The 23,284-nt window shown below is 38.8% G+C and overlaps 1 protein-coding gene across 5 annotated transcripts in view; it reads left to right on the forward strand.

Moving 5' to 3' along the window:
* LOC148018909 (pentatricopeptide repeat-containing protein At1g76280-like) overlaps nucleotides 1-18,383 on the forward strand; it is a 113,974-nt gene extending 95,591 nt beyond the window's left edge. For 3 of the 5 annotated variants that reach the window (XM_087701191.1, XM_087701192.1, XM_087701194.1), the window contains 6 exons: nucleotides 9,535-9,720; nucleotides 9,859-10,086; nucleotides 15,679-15,825; nucleotides 15,910-16,098; nucleotides 16,671-16,790; nucleotides 16,877-18,381. In XM_087701191.1, coding sequence (XP_087557317.1) covers nucleotides 9,535-9,720; nucleotides 9,859-10,086; nucleotides 15,679-15,825; nucleotides 15,910-16,098; nucleotides 16,671-16,790; nucleotides 16,877-17,290 — 1,284 coding nt within the window. In that variant the 3' untranslated portion in view covers nucleotides 17,291-18,381. Of the gene's footprint in view, nucleotides 1-9,534; nucleotides 9,721-9,858; nucleotides 10,087-15,678; nucleotides 15,826-15,909; nucleotides 16,099-16,670; nucleotides 16,791-16,876 lie in introns of all 5 variants that reach the window. The other 2 variants (XM_087701193.1, XM_087701195.1) reach the window with 2 other exon arrangements.
* Nucleotides 18,384-23,284: the final 4,901 nt, after the last annotated feature.

The raw sequence follows: 23,284 nt of genomic DNA on the forward strand, positions 1-23,284 counted from the left end.
TATTTGTGAACACATGCTCTACAAACCAGCTAGTGTTGTGTATTTGTGGGTTAGTCCAGTGTAGAGAGAGAGAGAGTGTGTGTGTGTTACGAGGATGTGAAATTTTAGTGCTTTGCTTAGCATTTGATTAAAAGTTAATCAAATTTACTAATCTGACTTGCATATGTAACCAGCCTTCCTTCTTGGAATGGGTGGTGATAACCTGATTTAAGAGTTAATTACAGTAATAAATAAATGCACATAAAATGAAATACACACTTTACCATAACATTCTTGGACAGTAGACACCCTGTTGGCCCCAAAATTGGCGCCCCTTGTGGTATTTCTTTAGCTTTCATTCAATTGGAAGGAGTACAACTTGAGATTCTTCAATCTCCTCCTGCTAACCAATTACTCTTGCTGTCATAAATGTCCAACAAGCCTTTTAGGTCATTTGCCCCTTGTTTCACCCAGGACTTCTCCAAGTTGACCCTTGGCTGGCCAAATGCTGTCCCAAATCAATTCGGGATAGGCTAGCTCCTGAAATCCCTTGATAATCTTTAATTATCAGTTGCTAATTTCAATCCCTTGAGCCTTCAATCTCTGGCACGGATCCCAAGGTGGCTGCTAAACCCTAATTTCTGCTGTGAATTAGGGTTTACTGCAGAAATTACAGATCAGCCCACCAAAAATGGCTGAGATCTTCTCCGAATGGCTGAGAATTGCTGAGAATGGCTGAGCATAGGCTGAAGGAGATGAGAGAATGTTGTAGAGAGAGAAAATTTTGAGATTTGTCGCGAAGAACTGATCAAAATCAGCTGCTGCCCTGTTGTATCAGCCCCAAACAGATGCACCAACAACAATAGGAGCATTAGAGACTGTGAGAAAGTGCATCAGCAGCAATTGTCAGCTTCCCAAGGTCAAGAATATGCAATCTCCATCACCAAAATGGTCTCCAATGGTTGGGAATTGGCCCCAAAAGCTGGCAGCAACAGTCCAACACCTCTTTCCAATAGCTCCAAAATGAAAAAACTAGATTTTCCTCTCCCTTCAGTCCTATTTAGCCTTTCCCCCACACTGGCATGGGAAAGTTTTGCCAAGTGGCAGCTTTCTTAATCCATTTTCAGCAATTTCCAGCCAGTTAATTAATTTTCAGAATTAATTAATTTTGAAAATTAATTCAGTCCTTAATCCATGTCCAGAAAATTGACCTTGTCCATCCAAAAGTTAATTGGCTAGGCCATTTGCAACCCAAAGTGGTCCCATGCATTAATTGACCCTTGGACAAGCATTAATCCATTAATTAATGCCTAGTCCCTAGTGTCACCACTGACACTTATAACAAGTGTAACTTGTTACAACTTTTGCCTTTGACACCCATCTTTTTCACAGGGTCCTTCGGTCTTCAATTGTGAGAAAGTAGCTTGCACCTCACATGTGCAACACATGCGCATCTTTTAATTGTACATTTGATTAATCCTTTAATCAAATGTCCATTAAACATAAGCAAAGCATCAAATTTTCACGTCCTCGTGACAGCATATGTGAGACGCAAGTCAATTATTTCATAGTGCGAGAGCCAAGACCTTGAGATATCAGCTGGTGCCAATGGCAAAACTTGTAATAAGTTATGTTTGACAAATATTAGGGGGTATTTAATGTCAGATTTGGGCCCAGACCAATTTATTAGCCACTAATATCAGTAGTGACATTAGAGACTAGACATTACTTAATTAATTAATTAATACCAGTCTAGGGTCAAGGATACTTGGAAGACAAATTGGCCTAGCCAAGTTAATTATTGATTAGTGTAATTATTTTTATAGACACTAAAATAATCAGTAAATTAATTTTGGGACTTAATATTCTCAAGATTAATTTAATAAGGTAGATAATGTTGGAAAATGGGATTCGAAGGTTGCTACTTGGCAAAGCTTGACCGTGCAAGTGGTAGAAACGTTTTTGGGGATTGGTGGAAGTCTATTCTAGCCATTGTGAGAGAGGAGGAGACTGTTAGAGAGCAAGGAGATGTTGCTCACGTGATTTGCAGCCACTAGTGATCATTTCTACAATAGGTAACATCAGCTCGGAGCCCTCCCGGAGTAGTTGACAGTGGCCCAAGCCCTGTTTGGTGCAAGTGACAGCATAGAGGAGGGAGCAGCTGCCTTTTTGGTGGACGTAAGTTGTAGGTGACAGCTTCCATGACTGTTTGAGATTTTAACATTTCTTACAATGAAACTTTGAAATTTCCATCTTTATAGCATTCTCTCACATCCCTAGTCATTTCTCAAGTTATCTCAAAAGAATCCAGCCATTTGAGTCATCAAAGGTGGAGATATTGAAAAATGTATTCTGTAAACACTAATATATAGTAGAAATTAGGATTTGATAGCCACCTTGGAATGTGTGCTCGGAATCGAGGGCCTAGGACTTGAACTCCAATTGTTGAAGTTGAGGAATTTCAAGGAGATTCAAGAAGCTAGCTAGCCAATATCAGATTTGTTGCTGAATTTGTCTTTCAAGGAGCTAGGTGAAGGCTAATCTCCCTGAGCAAACCAAGGGGAAAATTGGTTTGGAGGCTTTTTGGTCAGTTTTGACGCCAAGTAGCACTTAGATTAGCAGAGGAGGTTAGAGGATCTCAGTTGTACTCCATCCATTTGCAATAAAAGTTAAAGAAATATTAGAATAGGTGCTAGTTTTGGGGCCAACAGGCTGTCCATAGTCCAAGATTAATGTATTTTCAGTTTTTGTGACTCGCTGTAATTGGTGTTAAATCAGGTTAGTACTGCCCTATTTGAGGAGGAAGGTTGGTTTGAGAGAGTGTTACAAAGAAAAAAAGAGAGAAAGAAAGATGGAAAGCTATATTAATGTCTTCAAAAGGCCAAATCGGCCTATGAGACAAACATAGATCATCCGATGTGCAAGGAACCGCCATGTTTTCCAACTACAATAGAGGAACCATAATCTAGAGGAACCATAATCTAAAAGGAAACATATAGGTTGGAAACAATAAAAAATTGAAAATACTATACAATCTCTAGGGATCTTATACAATATATAATTGATATGGGCATCCCTATCATCGATATCTCTCATGGGTTTATTCAACATATCTGGACTATTTGGAACATGTTCATTTTTGATTCTGCTTTTGGAGTGAGTAGTCACATTGGGCATATGAGAGGCCTTCTTTATTGGCAGTTTAGCATCATTCAACGTGCAGGCATGCTTCCCAAGGATGATTTGAGTTCTTTGCATGCTACGGTTTCTTTAGCATGGTGTTTTGGTTGCCCTCTCTACCCCTCTTTCTTGATTGGCTTGCTAAGCCTTGTGAGGGCCTAGTGAGTAGAGATGTGCCCTCACCAACAAAAGAAATTCCCTCACATGGACAAGAAGATTTATTGCTAACATGTGTTTTTGTTCTCATGATCAATCGCGATAGAATATGCTGGTGAAGGTATTCCAATTGTGGTATCCGATGGTCATGATGCTTGTGTACTTGTTGGCACATGGAAAGTGCTTGGAGTGTCTTTCTCATCGTTCCGTCTAGATCGATTTGAGTTTCCATCTCCACTCAAGTGGCTTCTTTTTGCCTCTCCCCATTCCTTTTCAATTTGTTGTGAGGTCAATGGCCTTCTTAAGAGCGACCACACTTTGGCCAACTCATCCATGTGAAATGCACTCGTTTGAGTGGAGCTACCTTGCAAGGTGTCAGCACAATTTACAAACCACAATTTTGATTCCGGATAATCCATAGCAGTGGGGACGAACAAGGTATTGTCCCAAACATTGTGAGTATAATACTTGTGAGGAGCCATGAAGATCCAAGTTCAAGCCTTAAGGTAGGGGAGAATAACATGAGGAATCGCAACTCACAAGAAGAGTGTGGAGAAGGATGATAAAGAAGAACAGATAGAACTTGGAAGTGGACTGGGAAGAGGAGGAGATGGAAGAGGAGAAAGAGATGCAAGAGGACTAGAAAGAGATGGAGGAGAAAGAGTAGAAAGAGATGTAGGAGGAGTGGAAAACGATGAGGTAGGAGAAAGGGAAAGCGATGGAGGAGGAGGCAGCTGCTGCTGAAATGGGCTGGTGACATCAAAGGTTGCAATCAGGACTTGAAACGGGGCATGGACAGCTGACATAATGGTGCAAGGCAGTGAGAGAAGCAAGACCAGATGAAGAAAAACCAATGGAAAACTCTCTGGATAACTACTGGATGTTTTGTCACAAAATGTGCCCCTAGAAACTTTGTTTTTTAAATTAAAAAATCATACTTTAAAAGTATCATTTTGCATCTCTGTTTTGGAAAATGAAACAAATTGTCTCGTTGGTTTCGGGGTTTCCTGTTTCTCCGGGACAAAATACATTTTTTGGTTACTATGCTTGCTGTCCACGACCCCTACTTAGACGGGGACCTGATTTCTAAACACCTTGCTGCTGCGTTTTCAGTCCAAAGCTGATGCCCTGCTGGTTTGGGACTCTACTCAGCTGCCCATGTCATGTTCCCACCTCGGCGGCCTATTCTAACCTGCTGTATTATTGTCTTTGCTGATCTGCCAGGCCACCCAGTTGTCAAGTGCCATCAATAGACTCTTCAAACTACACTCTTGTATTGAATTTATAGCATTATATGTTAGTTTAATGCCTTCACCTCTCTCTCTCTCTCTCTCACACACACACACACACACACACACACACACACACACACACACACACAAAAGTGCGCGTGTGTGCATACACACACATTCCACTGTGTATCCATCTATGCATCACGGTGACCATGAAATGTGAAACATGTTTTGCTAGTGAAATGTTTCAATGTACAATGTTTCACCTATAGTCAAAGGAAAATGGCCAAATTCTATTAACATATTGCTGAATGTATGCAGTTTCACCTATAGTCTAAGGAAAATTACCAAATTCTATTAACATATTACTGAATGTTTCATGTGACATTTCACTTACGGCCTACCCAAAGGTGAAATGTCTCATATTGGAAAGGAACATTTTGAGTACAAAATGTTTTAAGGGTGAAACATTTTGTGACTACCTTGCTATGTGTCCATCTTTACCACACTTCACTCCACCTAGGATATGTAATCCTTAGATGTATATCCTATAGGACCCTATTCTTATTCATAGCTACATAACAAGTGCTTCAAGGCCCTTGTGTTAGATGTTACCATAGGTTGCACACACGTCCTTACCTAGTGGGCCAACGTTCTTTCATCATTTACTAGAATGTATTGTTGGGCAAGGGTCATGTATCACAGTGCCTATCCATATGATGCCACATATAGTATTGCGCTCCACTGTTGCCTTCCCACCTCACCCTTATTATGTGACATCTGTGAGTTCTTTTGCACATTTGTATTTGCCAAGAATGCCTTTAGTGATAAGACTTGTTTTAATGGGTCTAACTTCACCACTTGGTTTAATTTGAGATGACATGTTCTAGACTCGCAAAACCTTTGGTACGTGATTTTTTAGTTGATGCAAGGCTTTGTTCTTGGCTTCCACTCTCAATTATAGGAATTTAACTCTGCATCAAGCCCTTCGTCTCACTTGACTAATTGCTTTGTGGATTGAGATAGGATGCGATGGATAAAAATTGTGAAGAAGCTCCAAAAGTTAAAATTAATGACCAGGATCACCTTGACGTTGTTGACTGAGCATTCTTGTTGAGTTTGCCAGTATCAAACCTCTGAAATCTGATGATGACCAGGTCACTTTGTTCCTAAACAAGTTGCTCCTTGAGTGCTTTAAATTCTTGCAACAAGTGTTCTCTTAGTCAACCTTGCTACCTTCTATTAGGGTTGTCAGGTATGAAAGGAATATTATGGTACGGTACCATAAAATACGGTACTAATTGGTACCTTAGGATTTTATAAGGTACGGTACAATATTAGTACAAAAAAAAAGTCGAAAAATTGGTTATTTTGGATTACAGATAATAGAACACATGTCTAGAGCTAAAATAGCAATGTCACTTGAGTTAATAGGATGAATACATGAGGGTAACAAGGCAAAATCTCATGTGCAATGCACTACTAGAAGACAGATGGGAGTGTATACACAGTACCATACATCATACAACAAAGCAAAGTGTAGGGTGGATGGATAGAGAGACTCTTCATTCATTTGAGAGAGAGAGAGAGAGAGAGAGAGAGAGAGAGAGATGCGCTTGGAATTGCATATTCATCTTGGAAGTTGGGAGAGAGAGTGAGAGAGACTTGAAATTATGATAATAAACATAAGGCTTGGGAGTTGGAGGATATGGTGTGGTCTAGTCTTCATAGGGCAAAAATAGTTCCTTTTTTGGTACGAATTGTTACGGATATGTACCGTATGGTACGGTATAAACCGTACGGACGAACTAGTCCGCAGGTAGTACGAATGCAACTATGCCTTCTATGAGTTTGAGTGTAAGCTGTTGCATTATGCACATAGTCACAAGTGATGGTCATTTTTGGACTTGAGGATTATGGGGATGGTAGCTTCTTTTTGTCCCATATCCCATTCCATGGGACTATATAGTCATAAGTGATGGAAGCCATTTTGTGCTCCCCATTCCCTGTTCCATTTTGCATCACTTCTAACTATGGTTATGCATGATTGTTTGATCAAGTTCATAAGAAGCCCTCCTTGCTGTCTTCATAGGGGGCCCTAATTTCCACTTCTTGGAAGGGGAAGCAAGGGAAAGGCAAAAACAAGGACAAAGAGAAAGACAAAGATACAAAGACGAATGAGCCAAAAGGGCACACACAATTCTAGTTGACACCAAGCAAAATAGATATTCTCAACATTGTCAAATGGCTGACCATTTTGATAAGAAATATCGCTCAAAGGCCAAGGATACTAAGCTGAAGTCACCTCTCACTTCTTGTTAGACCCTAGTTCCATGTGTGGTGGGTAATTCCCCTGATGGACCAACTTAGGGCCAATAGAGACTTCAAGGTCATATCACCATTAGACAACCTTCTTACTTGACTCAATTTGTTGGTCTATTTGATGTTCAGTCGTATTTTGTATACAATGATCGATTTTGTTCAATAGATGTGTTGATATTGTACCTGAAGTATGTTTATACACACATGAAATTTCAAACAACAATTTTCGTGTCATAAGAAACTTATTTCTTATGTTTATGAAACTTATATGAGATCTTTGAAACCTGTTTCATACCTTCTGTTTTTTAAACCCCTAGCAACCATGTTTGAGGTGTGGGAAATCTTGGAAAAGCATTGATTGAATGCTTTTTTGTGGTCTGATGAAAACTGCAGCAGATTGGTTGTTGAAGTGAGTGCTATGGCTTCTTATTTGCATTTGGTATTTCCTCTTCTAGGCATGGGAAACTTGGAAAAGTGTTGTGTGAAGTCTACCCCTCTAATTCTCATCTTCATAAAGATCCACCTAACTATATACTCTCACTCCTGTGTAGTTTGTGCCACAATTCCTGATCAATACCCTTAAAAACAAGATTGCACAATTGCAGACTACTCTAGCTACATTGGCCCTAGCTGGTGGATTGTCTCTATTTCTCCTAACCATACGAAGTTGGGCCAGTTACATTTAGAGAGGGCCCCCTAGGCATTGATGCTTTGCATAATAACAAGAAAAAGCTGATTCCCAACCAGTACTCTTCTTTCTAGGGAGAGCTTTGCTTCATTACAGAGCAGCCTTGACTTTGAGAGTCATAATCTACACTTTGCAGTCCATTGCATATTGTTTGGACTCCAGAGTCTTGACTTCTTCACTTTAAACTTTGTGGGCTTTTTCCCCTATTGATTTGGGGAGGGGAATATATTGCACTTTACAACTTTCATGCTAGGAAATTGTTTCTAGATGAGAACTTGTAGCTTCAGTGTCATGAAGCTTTAATCATCAATCTGTCTGGTATTTGTAGTGTCAGCATCTGGTAATGTGCTTGCTCCTTGAGTCTGTTACAACTTAAACCATTGCAAGTTACAATTTGTAACATATTTGGCATTATATCCCGCCAGATTCATTGTTTACACAACCACTGTAGTTGTGATGTGTACTTAGCTACTCATTATGGAGTTCCGTATACTTTTTATTTTGCCTCGGGTTTTTCTCTGAGGCATTATTTATAGAGATTTCTTTTCTCAAAAAAGAAAAAAAGGTAACATATTTGTAAGGTGGAGTTCTGCCAAATCGAGATTGCCTTTTAGTTTCCTGGGTCTAATTACTGATTAAGTTGTACTTTGGAATGCAGAAGTTGAACTTGTTATATACATGGGCTGGCATTTTATATTGGGAAGTTTCATTGTATCATTGGAGTTGTTTATAGGGCCAGTTTGTATTTCTACTTTACCTTGGATAGTTTATTTTTGAGGTGTTTATTAACAGGTCCTTTTCTCTCTGGAAAAAGTAACTATTTCTTAGATGGACAGGTGTTGAGTAGGAAATGTGTGTGTGGACTAGGAAATGTGTGCGTGGAGTCCGAAATTTGTGTGCTGACTAGGCATAGTTGCAATCAGGGCACTTGACTTCATACACAATTTATTGCCAGATAGCCACCTTAATGCTAGCAGTACTGGTCATCTCTTTGTTGTCAGCCCTTCATTGAGTTGGTGAGGACGTTAGGAGCTTTATCTAGTCATGCGCACTTATGTTCATTTGGTTTGTCAGTTTGTGGGTAGCGTTCTTAGTTTTTGGTTGGCTTATGTCTTTCGGGCTCTGAACACATTTTTGTCACATGTGCATTCATATAGGCTGCTTGTTAGTTGGGCGACCACTCTCTTCCTTCACACTTTCATTCCCTGTTCCATCTTTCACTCCTATCGCTCTCAATGCAGTTATAGACTAGAGCACGTATAGGGGCTTTCTTGTATCAGGTTCTTCATCAATCTTAGTTTTTCATCATCTTGGTCCAGATTTCTTGCTTGTTGGGCTTGAGGCGTTTCAGTTACTTGGAAACATTTTCATTTCATAGCAGATGTATGTGGCTGAACTATTGACAACGTTTATTTGACTTCTTGCAGGCCTAGTTTTGTGCCACATGGGGCTAGGGCCAAGCTGCCTGAGAATGAGTGGAGTGTGGTGATAGGCTCCACTAGGTATAGGAGATTGTTTACAGCTCAGTCATTTTCGAGCGGATGTTTCTACCCTAGTCCTGCTTTTGTTCTCTCTCACACAAAGCCCCCTTCAACCTCGTTTTTCATAATTATTCTGAGTTCTTCATTGCCTTCATCATCGCTCTTCAGTGTTCTTGTTGTTTTGTTTTAGTTTTCCTGCTTTCGATGCAATTTTGATACTTCATAGTTTTGCAAGGTCACAATATTTCACTTGATTACTTGAGGCAGTTCCACTGTCTCCTTACTATGGGTCACAATTGTTATTGTTAAAGCAAGGAACTGCTCAATTTTAGGATAGATAAGTTCAATTGACTACATTCTCCTTGTTGATGTGTGCATCTTGAATAGGGGTGGTGCTATGTGGCCAGTTTTCAACATTAATTGGTGATCTTGGATATCTATCACTTATTATGATCATTAATGTTTGTGTATTTTGTTTTTACTTGGAGTTTTACAGATTGAAAACATGGTGAAAAATGGATTGGAACCAGACACAAAATCATATAATGCCATACTAGAAGGTTTTTGTTCAAACTTGGAGCTAGACAAGGCTGAGGCTCTTTTGGATCGCATGCTAAATAGTGATAGCTACAAGCCATCTGATTTTTCTTTCAATGTTTTGTTGAAAGCTTGTGCAGATCTGGTATGGTCTAAACTCATCAGCTGATCTATGCACTTTTAAAAGCTGATTCTGAACAGCTACCTGAATTTCTGAAGCTTTGTATGAGACAACCTGGGTTTGATTCTATAATGAAACCTTAATAAACAAGGCAGCCTGCAGGATGATTTGAAGAGAGCATTACGGGTTTTTACGAAAATGGTTGAAGCACGGGTGAAGCCCGATCAGCGCACTATCTTATACTTGCTTACAGCATTTGGAAGAGTGAATGCCTATTATGAAAAGGGAACGGAAGATTCACAGAAAGAACTCTCACATAGATTGTCGGCAATCGAGTCTTACATGGAATATGCAAATTTATCACACAGTCTTCAGACTTTTAATGCCATGGTAAGCTGTGCTTATATAATTTCTTATAAACGTTCAAGGGGATTTATTTATTGCTTCATAGTGCCATCCCTTCTAAGTATTGTATGTATTTATTTTGCTGCGTGCGTGTGCGTGTGTGCGTGTGTGCGTGCGTGGGTGTGTGTGTGTTATAAGAGGCTTCACAAATGCCAATAACCTCCTAGAACTGCAGATTGTCAAAACAGAGAGTTAACATATGTTAAGTTTTGTTCTCCACATGTCATGTAATGTGAAGGAGACACATATCAGAAGACTCGATGATAAAGGTGCAGCTGTCAAGATGTATGGAACTCCTCAGATGTTTGATCATTGCAGGATGGTCAATGATTTCTTGAGAGTAAAACAATGATAATCAAGAGCAATACAAAGTTTAAAATGTAAACCTCCTTGGAACTTTTGAAGCTTTTCAAAATTGTTGATTTTCTTGAAGTGTTAGATCTCCAAGAGTAGCTTCTAAAACCTATTTGTGCAGTCATCAAGTGACTCATTTTTTCTAGATCCCATTGCATTTTTACATCCCCTTTGAAATGTATAGGAAGAAATTTACCTTGTATCATGCAAATAAAGGACCACTAGGATTTTAGGAGAGGATGATCATATTTCAACCCTGTCCACCAAGAATGGGCTAGGTTGGTCGGATGTAGAGTTGCAAGCTTAATCTTTTGTTTTTCTTTACACTTGTCACGATCATATAAGACTTGAAGTTGACGACTAAACTAGAAAAGAAGATTAAGATTTTGAGAACCATTATACATATTGAATTTGATTTTCTTCTCAAGTTGAGATAATGACTTAGTCTTCTTCTTCTTACGTTGACAACCAACCCTTGCTCCTCTGAATGGATGTGTGTGGAGGACTTCTTGTGGACTTGATTGTGCAGGCTTGCGTAACACAAGAACTGACACTTAAACTTGTAGAAGTTTAGCAATCTAGGTAGTGAGATAATGTGCTTGATAAAATGGAAATATTTGTCGAGCGACTTGTTCAAAAAGAACGTTACTTGATCATCATTTAACTTCGGGGTGCTAGTAGTGGCAAACTCGGTGAGTAACTACTGATATTTGGCCAACTTGACTTTCAGATCATCCCCTTCCTTAATGGAAAACTCTTAAAGCTCAAAATCGAGATCGATATGTTGAGTGCGATCTCGAGTTGCATTGCAGTCAATGAGATGAATCCAACACTTAGATGTGAGGGGAAAATTCTATAACCAAGAGTGAATTTCAGGAAGCAACCCCTACATTAACTCAACATTGGTTGTGGCATTGCAAACTCTCCATTCAGGGATGTGATTAGGGTGAGCTAATCAACGGTTTGTAGGCTCGATACGAATGAAAAGGTCCCAAAGTCCTTGAGATTCAAGCACTTATTGCATGAAAAGGTCCCAGAGTCATATCCGTGAACGCATTCATGGCCATTGCAATAGGAGTGGTAGTGCTAGGAGATAAAGAAGGTGTGTAATGGGGGTAAAGTACATAGGGGGATAGAGTGGAGGAGTAGAGTATATTGGGGAATTGGAGGATTACTGTTATGACAGATCTCTTGTATGGTTTGAACGGACTTGGTCCTCCTCAACGTGGTTGCTCCTTAGCTGAATATTGTTTGCTCTATTCCTATTGTGCTGCTTGGATGATATTTGTGTGGTATGTTTTGGTAGCCTTTAGGCATGACTTGTGATTGTTTATGGCTGGTCAGAAGCCCTCATGTGAATATTGTTTATTTATCTAATTTGAGAGAGAGAGAGAGAGAGAGAGAGAGAGAGAGAGCCTCGCAAACAAACTAAGTAGGTTAGATTGATGTGACAGATGTTGATATGAAGTATAAGAATGGGGCTTTATTATGTAGACTTAGAGATTTCCCCAAACCCTAATCATAAACTTATATACACTAAGGTGTGTTTACATATGAAGGTGGTAGGTTACTTACAAACCTTGCCCCTCTTTGGGTCAGGGGTGATTGAACCCATAACATGAAACATAAGGAATGAAAAAAGGGAAGGCCTTCCTCAAAAGAGGTAGTGACTAGGCACTCTAAACTACGTATATATCTTGAGCTCATCCTAGAGGCCATGGGAACTAGATGCAAGCCTCCCTCGAATTATATAAGTTCTAATAGAATCTTCAAGAAATAAAATACTAATAAAAAGTACAAATCTCTACGCAATTGTTTAATATATATGTGATGGGAAGGTCTTAGAACATGTATGCACATAGCAAGCATATTTTTATTACTTTTTAAAAATTGAAAATGAAATTAAAAAGCATATTTGCATTTTTGGTCACCATTGTCAAGACAATTATTAAATGCACATTGTTAGGGCTTGTTGGAGGTAGAAGCGAGTTTATCCTCATCATTGTCACAAAGACGGACCTTGGGCTATTGTCATTTTCTTTGATGGCTCCAAACTGGCATCACCTATTGTAGGATTGGTCTCGAGTGGTTGTAAATCACATCAAGAGCAACACGAATAGTCTCCTTCTCCCTTACAATGGCTATAATAGACTTCTACCAGCCCCCATAAATGTTTTTTCCACTTGCATAGGCAAGCTTTGCCAGGTAGTAGCTTTCTAATTCCATTTTCTAGCATTATCCAACTTAATAAATCAATTTTTAGAATATTAATTTAATAATTATTCTAGTGATGAGAAAAATAATTCCACCGGTCAATAATCAAATTGGCTAGGCCAATTTGTTTTCCAAGTATACCTGAGCAGTTATTAGCCCTTAGATCATCATTAATTCATTAATTAATGCTTAGTCTCTAATGTCACCCTTGACATTAGTGGTTGATAAACTGGTCTAGGCCAAAATTTGACACAGAGTATCACCTAAGATGTGTCAAGCATAACGGATTACAACTTTTGCCTTTGGCATCAACTGCTATCTCGGGGTCTTGGGTCCTACACTTCGAAATAATTAACTTGCATCTCACGTGTGAAAGCCACCTGAGCACATTTGATTTAACTATTAATCAAATTCTGAGCAAAGCAATAAAAGTCCATGTTCGGGTGATAGATCACCAGTAGTTGTGCTTGGGAAGGGGAGTGGCCTATAACCTGTACAAAGATGGTTGTCTCCTCCGACCCTCTTTTTTTAGGGTCTGTTTGAAGTTGTTGTTTGGACAATATCATGTGCAAGGCACATGATTGGGGTGGATCCATGGGTTGTGCCAGTGTGGGACTAGAGCTTTCCATTGAGTGTGTTTCTCCTCGGACCACCTGTGTGAGCTATTGACTAGTGGATTTTGGTGGATTGTTGCTAAAGGAACGAGTAGCACTGTAGTAGTAAGGACTCAAGGCAACAAGGTAATAGGAAGTTGTGATGGGGAATTAGAGGTGAGATTAGCAGCTAAAACTAGCCTTCTTTCTTGGAAAGGGTGGTAATTTCTTGATTAAGCACTTTACAACAATCATCAAATGAATATAACTTAAAATGCACAAATCACCTTAATAATCTTGGACATTGGACACCTTGTTGGCCCCAAAACTGGCCTTTAACTTGACTACTAATGGAATGAGTACAAGTTGAGAGTTACAATCTCCTTTGATGTTCCAAAAGCCTCTTTGCTGTAGCAACAATTAGCAATCAATTATGGCCAATTACCCCTTGATTTTTCCCCTAGGATTTGTACAAATGGAACCTCCAACCGCACAAATGGTGCCCCAAATTACAATGAATGGGCTGGCATCTGAATTCCTTGACAGTTGCACAAATTTCAGGTGTTGAATATACTATGCAATGCCTTCACCAATTGGCACGAGTTCCGAGGTGGCCTGCTCCGGCCTTCAACCCAGCACCTGCCTGTTTTCTTTTTTGGAGGGGGGGGGGGGGGGGAAGTAGAGAAAGATAGAGAGAGAAATAGGATCTGTTCTGGTCATTCTTAGCATAGTGACAGATCAAGGACATTATCATGGTGGAGAGAAACCAATGACAATCTTGTACAAGTTAGACCAAAGTATGCACATGTGGATTGGTCAATGCCACGAAGTCGCGTTGACTCAAAGAATAAAAGCAAAACATTAAAAATGATAACATTAAAAGAGAAAAGAAACATAAAAAATGATTGAAAATGATAACATAAAAATGACTCATATGAGACATTAAGAATAGAAAACGAAATATATAAATGTGAATCCTTAAGCTAGTGGCATTATAAAAGAAACTGTTTTGGGCATGTGGGGAAATGAGTGGAATCAAAAGATTTCCCCAAACTGAAACGCCACATGGCAGCCGTTTCCCCAAAGGGGAAAGGTTTTGGCTGGGGAAGTGCATTTCGGGCCTGTCTCCTTACATTTTTGTGTTCCGGGTCCTCCAAAGAGGCGTTTTGGGGCATTTCCTGCTTTTGTGCCATATGCACTTATGTGTCCATGGCTATCTTCCAATGGCTGACTGACAACTTCAAAACAAATGGGTTCCATATGTTTAGTCACCTTGATCATAAGTGTATGGTGACTTGTATATCCGTCAAAATGTAAAATGGTGAATTGGGAGATTTACTAGGATCATTTACATGCCACCAGCCGTTTTTTTGGCTGTAATACCAAACTTTTTTTCATGGCTTTTTGGTTCAAGATATTCTGATAGAAAGTTAATTAGATACTTTCTACCACATTCATTTTGGATGGTAAAATGGTATGTAGTCTCAGAAGTATGGAACTCACTTAATTCTGCACATTTCGGAGTACTGGCTGTATTGGCAGCTCCTATATGTAGATGGAACACTGTGATTTGTCCCTAAAACACAATAGCATACGGTTACACAATCACAATTCCATAGATAACATAGATCATGCCACACACAAATACAGAAATAATTCAGGTTTGATATGACTTTGCCGTCCTGTGCTCTTGAATGTGTGACAAATGGAGATGTCCCCTCAAACTGCAAATGAAAGTAAGGTGATTGCTGATGGCTTTCTGCCATTCACTTTGTGCTAGTGCTTCTGTAGCATTTCAGTACTTTCCACCTCATAGCAGCCAGAAATGTTTGAAATGAAACGTCAGAAACATGTTTCATAAGTTTCTTTCAAGGGTTGGGTGAAATAAGAAAAGTGGGCTTGTTTATGAAGAGAATATTTATAGTTTTAAACAAGGGGAAGAGGTAGACAAGAGGGCTTAGGAAGTTTCAAGAAGAAAGAGAAGATGAGGGTAGAAGAGAGGGAAGAAAATAGAGGAAAGAAGAGGGAAAAAGAGAGAGATGGGAAAAACTTAGAGGAGAGGGAAGAAGAGAGAGAGGGGAAAGGAGAGAGGGAAGAGAAGAAGAGAGAGGAGAAAGAGCATAGAGAAGAGACGAAAGAAGAGAGGTGGTAGCTTGGAGGCCTGATGGGCTGAGAAGTGGCTGCTCTCTGCGCATGACAGTGATGGGAGGAGTGTAGAAGAGGAAAAAACAGCCCAGGTTAAGGCCCTGTAGCATTGCATGACATTTTCCTTGAGTCATACTTCACCTTTGTTTTTTGGTGGTTTAAAAAACCTCACCTTTTTTACTATTAGAAATGTTTCGTGTTTCAAACTCGACGAAACACATTTCTTTGCTTCTATGTAAATTCACCTTTGAATCGGTGTTTTGGTTTCCAGTTGGTTGCGTTAAGTGCAGAAGGCATGGCAGATGAAGTAATTCAACGCCTGCGCCTTGCAGAAGGTTATGTGGATGAAAGGGGCATTTTCTTATTGGATGCAATCACATTTAATACTGCAATGAATGCTTGCATCCAAACTGGACAGGTTGGTAGACCTTGAAAATCATAGTGGATTCATTTTTGGCTTTACATGTACCGATGGCAGTTGCTAACCTGAGGGTTTTTGTAGTGGGATGCAGCTTTAGAGATTTTTGAAAGGATGAGCAAGGTTGGTTTAAAGGCCAACACTGATACATACAATGTGCTAATAAATGGCTGTGCTGAAAGGCAGACAATAGAAGATGCCATGCACTTCTGGGATACCATGCTAGAGGATGGTTTGAAGCCGAATTTGCTTACCTACAATTCATTGATAAAGGTAGCTGAACGTTTTCTTGCTTAGTTGACATACATGTTTTAGCTGCTATAAATGCTTATGCAAAGCAGTATACACTTGGATAAGTCTTTTGTGGACCTGCACGTATTCACATTGGCTGTTCAAATTGCTATTCTTTTTGGGACTAAAAATAATCTTTTAAAAGCATGCTGCCACAAAAGATGTAGAGAAACAAGACTATATGAGTGTGGATAATTTATCAGGGACTGGGCTTTCTTGTGTAGTTTATGTAGGCCTAGCCATACATTGAAGACCCCACTATTCTTCTATATTTCGGACTTGCAATATGTGGATTGTTGGACATCTAGCCTTCATCCATCTTTACAAATGCGAGTATTTTTGGTGAACTTGACTGGAGAAATAAGCCTTTACTGACAATTTTGTTTGATAGTTCTAGAAGTGAACTCGTTAAGCATTTCTGGCAACTCTCCTGTAGCTGGCCAATCCTGTATTTAGGAGTTGCATGCTGCCTGTTGGGTGAAACTTGTGTATGAGTTCTAAAGTATGTCCAACCTCTTTTTATGATGCAATTGGTACTGGATGGTTAACTGCAGGTATACTGTTACTCAGATGATCTAGATGGCGCAGTAAATATCCTCACAGACATGGATGAAGGTGGGATACAACCAGATGCTGTAACTTATGTTACGTTGCTTGCTTCATCTTGCAAACGTGTAAGCTGACAAGAAATTCCAAATTTTGATATAGTACTTATGACCAGTTTATTATGGTCTTATGGTTTAAACATTGATTTTTACAGGAGCGGCTGGACATGGTTGAGTTTTTAGTTGAACACATGCACAGACAAAATATTGAGCCAAACATCACAGTATGTGAGCATGTTGTTATGGCATATCTAAATTGTCATCAAGTAGATGATGCTGCAGAAGCTCTGCGAGTTCTCAGCATTCGGATGCTTCCCAAAGGTGGGGAGTTAAGGGAACAGATGGAAGATGTTCTAAAACATATATTTTCAGAAGATGGCCTAGAGGTGGAGTCAAGTACCTTACATCTACTGAAGGACGTCTTGGTGAATAAGGGCCTGGTATCTGAGGCTCTTTTTGCTGCCAGATTATCTGGTTTTGGGAGTACTTTTGTAGGAGCTTGGAATGCAGATGAAAGCCCCTGGGCAAGACGGCTAAGCTGTCAATATGCACCTGGTGATGAGCAATAACAGGTGGAATGCAGTTGAGGATGTAATACACACCAATCAATGAGCAATGAGCAGGTGGAAAAAAGCCTATTGGCATCCATTGACAGATGCAGCAGAGATTTTATAGCATCATGATTGTTAAGTGGGGGTTATGAATAGCAATTAGTTGTTGCTAAATTCTCCATGATGCTAATTGAGAAGTGAGGACAGCTTAAATATTTCAAAGATGTCTCAAGGAACAATCTCCAATGGTTTCACCCATGAAGGTGCAAGAATTGTTGGTAAGCTGCAAAAATGCTTGATGAGTGGATCTGGATTCAATTTTTCTGAGTGGAACAATCTGAAGGCAGCAGAGGCGCCCATTGGAGGACATCTGAATCCTTTGAAGAGTGTCTTAAGTTCATAAAGAAGAAAATCAAACACGAGGAAGCACACCTTTTGATGGAACAAGGGGATATGCAAAAATGATGGCGGCCTGCTGGAGCTCAAGCTATCACATTGGCCCTGTTCTATATTGAAGACTTCCTTGACGAAATCACTTTTATCCACCTTCAAGTTCAGCCTGGTGTGAAGAAATGAAGATTTAATCTTGGGTGATTGGTGGTTTTTCCACTTTCCTGGCAACAGCTTGCGGCCCACTCTTCCCATCATATCACAGCCTTGATGCTTGGGCAGGAGTCATGTTGGGACCTACAGTCTCCCAGGGATTGCAGTTTGGTGAAAAACAGGGTTTCTGTATGCATGGAATCATGAGCACTTGAACCCACAACACCAGGCTTCCAAAGTTGGAAATTTGTACAATTCTGTAAGATCAGATGATACTCATCAATGCCACTCAATATTTTCCCTTTTTCCTATAGGGGTTCTTGTTATCTTACCAGCAACTGCTGCACCATTTGCATCTATACTTTTGAATGCAGTGCTACAATTGCATCTTCACTTTTCAATGCAGTGCTATAATTTCAGAATCAACTTCTGAGATGATTTGTACAATTTTGTAAAGATCAGATGATACTCATCAATGCCACTCAATATTTTCCCTTTTTCCTATAGGGGTTCTTGTTATCTTACCAGCAATTGCTGCACTGTTTGCATCTATACTTTTGAATGCAGTGCTACAATTGCATCTTTACTTTTCAATGCAGTGCTATAATTGCAACCTGATCCCATATGTTCATTATTCTAGCCATGTATGAATTTGCCTCAAATTGTGATCCATTTTTATATCTTTATCTAGGATCAATAAATCCATAAATCTTTGAAGTATCTACCTTTTGATCATGCATGCACAATTGAAAATATTATCTATGTCCCTAACTTTCACATGCCTCTATAGAACCAATGAATCCCTAAATCTTCGAAATGTCTATCCTTTGAACATGGTTGACTGTTCTACGAACCTAGCTATTCAATTGGGTCCTTGAATAAGATGTATGCATTTGCCTTTCTTAGATTCCACCTCTGAAGTCTTATGCTTATATCCTTATCTCTGGATAGAGAGAAGATTACATTGTGTTGTGGTAGGTGACATCTTGTAAGAACAATGTTGGAATAAGCTCCATGTTGCCTTGGAGTAATATGTGCTTCTAGTGTTGCACGAATGTGACCAATATATAGTTATCCCATGTTTGATGCTACATAAAAATGCCTGCTCTGGGCAGGGGTTGGGCATCTGTCATTTGGTGTGTAACCAGCCTAACTTCAACTTGAGCTACACATTCAACCATGCATAATGGATGGGCAAGAGTTCTAGTCTTAGATAATTTTGATCATTTTAAATATTAATTTGCTCGCATTTTAGAAGTTTCTTATAGGCTTGGGGTGTAACTTCTATTAGAGCTCTAAAAATTCTATAGGCCGAATATTTTTTTTCCTTGTTGAATGCATGTAGACTTTGAATAATTTTTGTAGTTTGATCAAAGAAAACTTTGGATGGCATGATGTGCTTATCCTAGTAGTCTAGATAATAAGCTTAACACTCCCAAAGTGGTTTAAATTTTCCATCTTCAATAAAGTAGAAATCTAGACCCTCAATAGAAATGCTCATGAATACAAAGTATATTCAGGTAGTAAACCAAACAACTTCTACAAGTAAATAATATGGTTTTCTTAGATTTAACGAAGATATGTAAGTTAAGAAGAACTATTGCTAGTAAATGGTCCCAAATAAGGTATTAAAGCACCCATCATTCATGATTATCATAAAAGAAGCTATATGTTAGACTAAATGCATGATGAAAACTTAATGTCTTTTCATAGTCTTGATTTAATGATAGCCTTATTTATGGTTTCAAGTTTGCATATGTAGACTAAATGCATGATGAAAACTTAATGTCTTTTCATAGTCTTGATTTAATGATAGCCTTATTTATGGTTTCAAGTTTGCATATGAGCAAGACTAGGTTCATTAGTTTTGGCTTGTAAGAGAGGCATTCTATGGTATGGTATTTGGGACTCTTAATAATAATAGAAAACATGCTTGGTTAGATAATTCTATAGTTAGAAAACTAGTAGTACAGATACATGAATGACCTCTCCCCTTCAAGCCTCTTGTAAAGGTGCACTCTCTCTTCCTCAATCTAACTGTTAAGTTGTTACCTCCCAAGTCCCCCCTTTGAGTATTGGGGTGGAGGAGAACCGAAGCAAGAAAATGAAGGAGAGGAGGGGAAGTTTATGGTAAAACACACACATACACACCCACCCACTCTCTCTCTCTCTCTCTCTCTCTCTCTCTCTCTCTCTCTCTCTCTCTCTCTCTCTCTCTCAAAACTTATGGTTGCTGCATGAGGTGTGAAAAGCATGGAGGAAAAGATAGAAGCAACAAAATGTATATGCAGAGGAATGATAAATTCTATTATTTATGAACTTTACATACATAGGATAGCATAGGTAGTCATCCTGTAGTCTCTTCCTCTCTCATTGATTGGACCATTTATAATGCATGGAGCTCTTTGCAACTTTCTGATAGGATTTTACATTATATGCACTAGACTTACTAAGTGACTATGCATGGCCCTAGATCAATATACTTTTGGGAAACTTTTATGTGGATATGCAATATCTCATGTCTTATGCACAAATTATTACAGTTTGCATGAGAGTGAGCTCAACACTAGAGTTTGGAAAAATACTTTGCGTGTTGCAGAGCTCTTAAATTGGCTTTGTTGCCTTATTGCCTTATTTTATATTTTTGGCATCCATATATTCTTCTTTTCCATTAGTTTGTTATGTTTATGTTACCCATCTTAGTCTTCCTTTTTATATTTATAGCTTCCAAAAGCTAATTGCTATATTAAAAGTCTACTATTTTGAGCAATCGCTATTATTAGTAACTATTATTTTAACTTTACTATAGTAAGATTTGGTGCTTTTATCTTTGACAACTATCCTTCCTTGATTGCCCCTTGACTATCTTTGACTAGTTCTGATTAAACTTGACTAGTTACTTTTCTTTAAAAATTATGGCAGTTACCATTTTGGATTGCTAGGTGTTGGATTTAGGGTTGTAGCAAGAATCCACACACAAAGCTTGAAGAAGAAGAAGAAGCTTGAGAACACATAATACAAAGTATATTGACAGGTATCAATGTAAAGATTGACAAGATTAAATATGCCCTAGAGTGAATAGGCATATGTGCAAGGTCAGGGGAAAAAGATGTCCTAAAGAGGGAAGGAAGTGTCATGGTCATCCTAAGTGTGTTCATACACACCACTACCAAAATATAGTAACAAACCTTCCTTAGATGTGATGTAGCACATAGGAGCTAGCACTCATGTGTAGGAAAGTGCCAAGCCTACTGGACTATTGTCAAGCCACAAAAAGAAGTAAGTTAGAAGCTTTGCAAAAACCTTCAAACTTCTCATGAGGTAAAGCCTTTGTGAAAATATTTGCAAGGTTGTCTTGTATTGGTATAAAGGTAAAGATGATCTCTCATTCATATGATGATGTTGGACCTAAATATGCTTAATATGAGCATGAAACACTGGGTTCCATGAAACTACCTATGCACTCTAACCCTTAGTGAAAATGGTAGTAGCTATCATATACCCAAATCAGCCAAAAGGCATTTGAGTCAAACACACAAGGCTTTATAACTAGAAGTGGCCACAATGGGTTGCTTCTTGCTAGGGTAAAAGTAAAGGGACCCCATGGTTTCTTGTGGGCGAATCTTCTGCTAATGAGAGGTTATGAGTATAGAAAAAGAAATGAAATATTGCTCAAAATCCTTATTTTTGAGTCTTTTGGGATGAAGTTCTAGTAAAATTATCTAAGGAATGGTTTACAGGGGCCATTTCTTACTTTTTATGATTAAAAAATTAGTCTTGACAACCAAAAAGACTCCAAAATATAGCTAATAGAAAAATTTCCCATGCTTTTTATCATGTTTCTTGCTCAACCATGATATACATGAGTTGCCAAGCATGAAGAAAAAAATGCTTGTGAATATATGCATGGCATAACAACCAACCTAATGAGAATTCAAAAAAGCATATTAATCTGATAGTAATGATTCCCCTTGGGACAAACAACCTGGGGAGCCAATTACCACTTCCATAGTGCAAAATATGCATCATTGTTTTTCATGTGTATAACTTTCCCTAGAGGGTGGGGGGGATAGAACCAATTGTGTGGATATATCTTGTAACAGGTCTTGTGTGTAGATTGGATCCTAGGTGGACATTTCATTCAAACTCACCTCCTAGACATAGAGCCAAATGGGCTTACCCTTGAGCTTGGGAGATAGTAGCAAACCGGATCACAACCATGTCCCAAGAGGTAGCATCATATACTACTAGGCCACACCATCTAGATGTATGGATGCATTGGCCTACAAGCCAATAGTCCAAGTGTGGTGATCACACAATGATGTGCACAATAAGGTTTTGATTTCTAAATATAAATCAAGCATCCAACAACTAGTTGATAGAGAAAGACATTAAAGCAGTCTTATACTCTCACATCGTGACAATGATGCCTCAATATACTTTGTTCGACACAAAGCAATACCTTCATCATGGTGCTTGAACAAAATGCCTAAATAATGATGCAATATGCCCAAATTTGACATGTCAAAAGATAAACTTAGCTTGGCTTTAAAATCCGCTATATGTATCTCACTAGGACCACTGATTGAGTAGCATGATAGTGACACAAACCACAATGATTAGAGGCACATCATCTTCATGCTTGACATATTAGATTCTATGAGTTGGACTATTCTAAAAACTAAGTATACTCAAATATGCATGTGTCTTCTCATACCAAGCCTGAGATGTTTGCTTAACACCATACACATTTTTAGTCTACACATTTTGTTTTCCTACCCCTTCTGTACAAAACAACAAGATTGAAAAACATATTCTTTGTCATACAAATCACCATTCAAAAATTCATTTTTAATGACCAAATGATGTACATTTCAACTATTATGAATTGTGAATGCACAAATGCTATGTATTGTTGTCATACAACAAGAGGCGACAAAATTTTCATCAAAGACAATGCCCTTTTGCTAAGCGTAACCCTTTGCCACAAGTTTATCTTTATAGAGATCAATACTATGATCTACCTTAGGGTTTAACTTGTGAACCCACTTAATACCAATGGCCTATTTGTAAGGAGAAAAGTCACATAAGACCCAAGTCCCTTTTTTGATAACATCATATTTAGATTCCATTGTAGCCATCCAATTTTGTTGAAGTTTTGCCTCTTCAAAAGATATAGGCTTACTCTTCTCACACATATTAGAAACAACTAATGAATAACAATTTAATACATAAGAAACACTGTGAGAGGTAGAATGAGTATGACTAGAAAAAAGTGCAACCCATGCACTACAATGCAATGTTTGCACTAGCCATTTTGGCATAGTCTCCGATTAGTCTCTACTTTTTTATTAAGAACTAAATCATTCACATTTGCATTAAAAATAGGACAATTGGTGGAGTCATGAGAAAGCTACATAGGTTGAGAAACTACCTCATTTGGTGCTTCATTTGATTGCCAACCCCACT

Source organism: Lygodium microphyllum, chromosome 20, assembly GCF_053477565.2.
Source record: "Lygodium microphyllum isolate KBCC chromosome 20, Lygodium_microphyllum_v1.1.10, whole genome shotgun sequence".
Classification (NCBI taxonomy): domain Eukaryota; kingdom Viridiplantae; phylum Streptophyta; class Polypodiopsida; order Schizaeales; family Lygodiaceae; genus Lygodium; species Lygodium microphyllum.